This window comes from Cyprinodon variegatus, unplaced genomic scaffold, assembly GCF_000732505.1.
Source record: "Cyprinodon variegatus isolate N-32 unplaced genomic scaffold, C_variegatus-1.0 Scaffold177, whole genome shotgun sequence".
Lineage (NCBI taxonomy): Eukaryota > Metazoa > Chordata > Actinopteri > Cyprinodontiformes > Cyprinodontidae > Cyprinodon > Cyprinodon variegatus.
Window position 1 is genome coordinate 275,298 of NW_015150630.1, and position 5,173 is coordinate 280,470.

At 36.8% G+C, this 5,173-nt stretch overlaps 1 protein-coding gene across 1 annotated transcript in view; it reads left to right on the forward strand.

The window, feature by feature from the left end:
* The first annotated feature begins 1,309 nt into the window (after positions 1 to 1,309).
* LOC107087252 (multiple C2 and transmembrane domain-containing protein 2-like) overlaps positions 1,310 to 5,173 on the forward strand; it is a 50,940-nt gene continuing 47,076 nt past the window's right edge. The window contains exons 1-4 of the mRNA XM_015378725.1: positions 1,310 to 1,398; positions 2,117 to 3,073; positions 3,958 to 4,017; positions 4,094 to 4,205. Of these exons, the coding sequence (XP_015234211.1) occupies positions 2,129 to 3,073; positions 3,958 to 4,017; positions 4,094 to 4,205 (1,117 nt within the window). The 5' untranslated portion in view covers positions 1,310 to 1,398; positions 2,117 to 2,128. The remainder of the gene's footprint in view (positions 1,399 to 2,116; positions 3,074 to 3,957; positions 4,018 to 4,093; positions 4,206 to 5,173) is intronic.

The following is a 5,173-nucleotide window of genomic DNA, read 5'->3' on the forward strand; positions in this document are numbered from 1 at the left end:
GCAGAAGTCAAAACTCTACACCTGGAACGTAAACGGTTCCCATAGAAACCAACAGGTAGTCGGAAATCAGGTGACATCGGAAGGCGAAGCGCTTCACTGGCTTGATAGCAGACGTAAGTATTTTTGGAAAAGCTCTCAAGAGCGAAAACTATTTAATCTGAATTTTTTTTTAAAGTTGTTTATATGTTTTAATGAGGTGGATGTTAATTTGAAAAAAAAAAAAAAACAACCGTGTCAGATATCGCTTAAATATATATATATAAAAATATTCAATATGCTTCAAATGCGCCTCCTAAACCGCCTGTCAAGAATTGTGTTTGTGCTTTAAATGCCGAATGTTTAGGCTTTTTCTCCATGAGACCAGCTGTGTTTTTGCTTGGATTGCATCCAGTGTGCATGTGCAGGGCTACCGTGCAAGGTTTTTCCATTGTTTGACTGATGTGATATGCAGGCCTTGAGGCCACCTGCCGTCCGTAGGGGATCTGGCCCCTGTTCAGATACCAAAACCTGCCTTTTAACTAGAAGCCAAGTTGCAGCTCTTTCATGTGGGCCTGATCTCCTTAAGACATCAGCAAATATTGAACAAGTCTCTGCCCAGAATCAAACACATCTGCTCTCATGTTAGTTGCCACGGTTAGGGCAGAGATTGAGGAGAGGGGGAAAAAAAAAAGAAGAAAAACAGCAGTTGGTCTGTTGCATTAGAGTCTGTGTGGACACAGAGCTGAAGTTTATACCTCACAAACACAAATGCTCGGTTTGGAGGAGCTTAGGCTCACAGTATTCCAATGTAAACAAATGTGTATCTGTGCGAAACTGGGTGAGATCTGCTATGACATTTCATATGCCTCAGTCATGTTGCAGAATCAATCAGACGTTTTTTGGGATTGCTTTGGACAGCTCTGCTGTAGATGTCGGAATTAAGAAGCTATATTTTTAGACACTTGGACTTGCAGTAAGAGAACTTAGGAAACCATGTTGTATGCATGCCTAAGAGCAGGGAAATGGTCCCATATGCAAATAAACCATCAACTATGCAAATCAACAACAGGCTTACTGTGAGCAAACATATAACTGTTTCAGTGTTGTTTTGATCTCTTTCATTCAGATGCTTTCTGATCTCACAGAACACAAGTTTGCAGCTCTGTCCATTATGGATAACTGAGGAAGGCCTAGGCAGGTTTACATCAGTCACTGAAACTGGGACTTGTGTGACTGGAACAGCTAGTTTCAGCCAGTGCGGCTCTCCCACCAATCAGCTAGTGTGCTTCCTGAAGCACAGCCTGTTGCTCACCATAGTTAGGATTGTTGAGATGTCTGCAGGTAAAAAAAAAATTGTGGATCGGTAGGAAACAAACTCAGTGTCTCTGTCAAGCTGTTGTGAAGAGGTCGACCGAAAAGGTAAATTAGATTTTGTCTTTTTAAATTTAAGTGAAAGAATCCCAAAAGAGTGGTCCTGTTGGATTTTTGGTCTTTTGATATATTCTCAGTTAAAAAAATCATGATCTGTGCATTGTGGAGTTAAATTAACAGGTTACACTGTTCTGTTTAAGTTTGTTGATAAAAATGTTTTAAAAGGCAGAGTTCCTACAATCATCACCTTAATGAGAGAAACAAATAATAATTCTTAAAATGTAATTTGTAATATGCTAAAATATATTGTCAGAGGTAACCAGAAATCTAACCTGAAGTCCAAAAAGTGATACAGAAAACTCCTAAATGGATTTTTTTTATGAACTCAGAAAATAACAAATACAAGCAAAATTAAAAAAAAGCTTAAATGATGTAAAACCTTTTTGGGAATAATGTGCTTTTAAATATCAAAGTTTTGTTTTGAAAATTTGTGGCCATTATTTTGACAATAATATTTATTGCTAATCATTTGTTTCCCCCATTAGGACACTGAAACCAACTCTGTTATTTATCAAGTGTACATATGATTGAATATGTTATTTTTAAGAGGAATTGTAAATTTTATTTTGAAAACACAAACTCTTTTGTCATCACTGCTTAAGTTCCTTATTTATTAGGGTATCCTGTAGTTTTATCATCATTATGGCAAACTGTGTGGGAGAAAAATATAATTTATTAATCAGGTTTATCTATGTTTTTCTGACAGGTATTACTTAAAATGGAAGGAAGAAAGAAATTTTTGGAAAATTTTCGTCTAAAAACGAAAATGCCCAACATCAAGAAGCCACGTAAAAAGCTGCTTGCCAAACAGCCAAGGAATCTGGCCAATCGCCGGAGCATTTCTGTACCAGATCTAAGCTTTATTCCAGGCGAAGCGAGTTCTACTGAAAGTGCTGCACTGCCTTCCCCTTCTGAGGCCATCTACTTTGGGATCTCTCCTGGTATGAGTGATACAGATTCGATTGCTAGCAGCTCCATCCCTGAAGGACCGCTTTTTGCTGAGAAATTCACTGAGTCTCTCTCAGAGATTCAATACAGGGCTCATCTGCGTAAAGCTCCAGTTTCATCGCCAAGCAGATTAAGTGCACCTCCAGCCTATGAGGATGGGATCTTCCTGAAGAATTCAAGCCCAAAAAGCCAAAGGAATGATGATCTTAACCTTTCTGCTCAAGAGGATAAAAAGCCCATGAAAAATATCCAAAAGTTCGTATTCGAGAACATTAAAGAACCAGAAAGTGACCAAGGGGAGAAGGAGAGCCTGTCTGATGAAAAGCCTCAAACTCGCAGAAGGATGTCTGATGTCGTTGCGGGACTCATCCCCAGAGCAAGTTCCATGGGAGATGAAAGACGTCCTCAGATTGAGAAGAGGACCGTGATGTTCGACACAAGAAAACCAGTGTTTGAAAAGCTCGTTTTACAAACTAGCCGACCAAACTCCTCCGCAGAAAGGCTGTCCTTACACGATGCTCAATTTGACAATGCAGATGCTTCATCTCTTTATTCTGCCTGTGGCACTCCTAGTGAGGAACAAGTCAACATGTCCTGGCCAACGACCTGGGAGGAGGAAGACCTTGAACAAACATCCTCTTCCTCTCTGCTGAGAGAAATCTCAATGGATGAGGGTCTTCTTGACCTGGAAAACGCAGATGAGTCTCTAGAGGAGGTTAGTCATACAAGTTTCTTTGTATTTTCATATCTTGAATAATTGACCAAGTTATAAGACCCTTGTTAAATTGTGATTTTTTTTTTTAAATAACTCACACTAGCCATCCCTTTTATTCTTACTGCTTCAAAAATATATATGACATCCCTACTTGGATGAAGTTATTTGGAAATTATAGGGCAGATTAGAAAATACCTAATTGACATGTTTTAAAGTGCAGTTTCTTGTATTAATATATGAAAAAAGTAGTAGTTCAATTTAATTTCCTTTTCTGTTTAGTAAAGTATTTTTTGAATATAAGTGATTTTGTTTGTATTATAGACAAATTTTGTGATTTGCGTATTTTCCACTATGAAGGCCTATGTGAATCAACATAAAGCATACATTGAGCTTCTTATTATTAATTTTATTTCACTTTTCTAAATTCTAAATTCTCTTTTTTTAGCCATTTTAAGGCCTAATATATATATATCTATATATATATATATATATATATAGATATATATATCTATATATATCTATATATATATCTATATATATATAAAAAGAACAAAAAAAAACCTCCTTAGGTCTTTGTAATGACCAGCTGAGGTTTAGCTTGGATTTAATCACGTGACAACAACCTTTTTTGTCCTTTAACGTCTCTCAGGTACCGTGACGAAACCAGTTACAAACCTGTGCAACAAGTCAGTTACACAATATGATTCAAACCTTTCTACCATGTGAGGAAAAAGGTCAATGGAAAAGGTCGATGGAAAAAATGTCATTTACTGCTAAAACCCTCGTGATATAGTTTGGCAAATAGATATGGGTTTAAATGTCTATTTTTGAGGGTACTCAGATGTACTCATGTTTGTTTAAAACATTTGATCTTTCTTATTTAGAACTCTGCAGAAGCCTTTGAAGACTTTGATGAAAATATTACAGACCCAACAGAAGGCCTTGTGAGTTTCCTGCACTGAAATATGCCAAGCAACTGTTGTAACCAGCCATGTTCATTGAACTGTGGGTTCTCCACAGGATATCTTGTGCACAGGCCCTGATGTTCAGTCACCCTCCCCGTTCCAGAGGTACCTGCTGAGTATTAACTTAAAGTGTGGCCGTAATCTGGTCGTCAGAAGCAGGCGTTCTGGTAGGTCCCCAAGATGCCCCTCATTAAAAATGTTCATATATAAAAACTTCTTCTGCAGGGTTAGGTTAGGTCAAAAGACATAAGTATTCAACTTTTCACAAAGGTCCCATTTCCAACCAAACAAATTAACCTTTTTTTGTCTGAGATGTCTTTTGGTGATAGCTAAAGGGCTAGTCTTTAATGAAACGGTGCATGTCGACAAAAACTGTGTACATTTGTAATTTTTAGCCAGCTAACAATGGAAAGTTTCACATTGGATAAGCCTTATTATGAAAGAATAGGGTGTGTTTGGGCTTGGCTTTACTGCAGTTTTGCTAGGAGAATGACACAAAAAAACATTTAAAACTATGCAGTTAGACCTGTATGACAAAACACAGCCTGCACCAGAGCAGATGCTTATATTTCAAAAAACAATAATGCAGTCAGTGCAAGTCACAAATCATTTTAACATCTTTTGCTTGTAGACTTAAAAGGGAAACGTGTTTCTCTTATGCTGTCAACAGTTATGTGCGAGAAGTGCAAGAATTTCTTGCTTTTCTGCTGTTATTTATTGATATTCAATGTGAACATTCTTTTCATGAAATTTTACATTTAAACTTAGGGAAAACCATTACAGGGAAATTTCAGTATTGTATATAATCCTTGTTAATTTAGTTCAATTTGGGATTTAATAAAAAAAAAAAACACAAACTGGAAAATAATGACTGACATAATTCAAGTGTATTTCTGTTGTTTTTGAGGATTATGTTTGACATCTAATGAAAACTAAATCCCCTTCGGAATTTGTTAGAATTAGAGTAATCAGAAAAAGTTCAAAGATGTTATCTTCAACATGTTTGTTATGTTTATTTTCATTGTGTAAAAAGGCTGCTGATTTGAGAGTTGTCCATTAGTCACTAACACCCTCCCAAATCTAGGAAAACCTCTAAAGGACACTGCTAAAGATGCTAACTGTTCAAAGGCTGTAT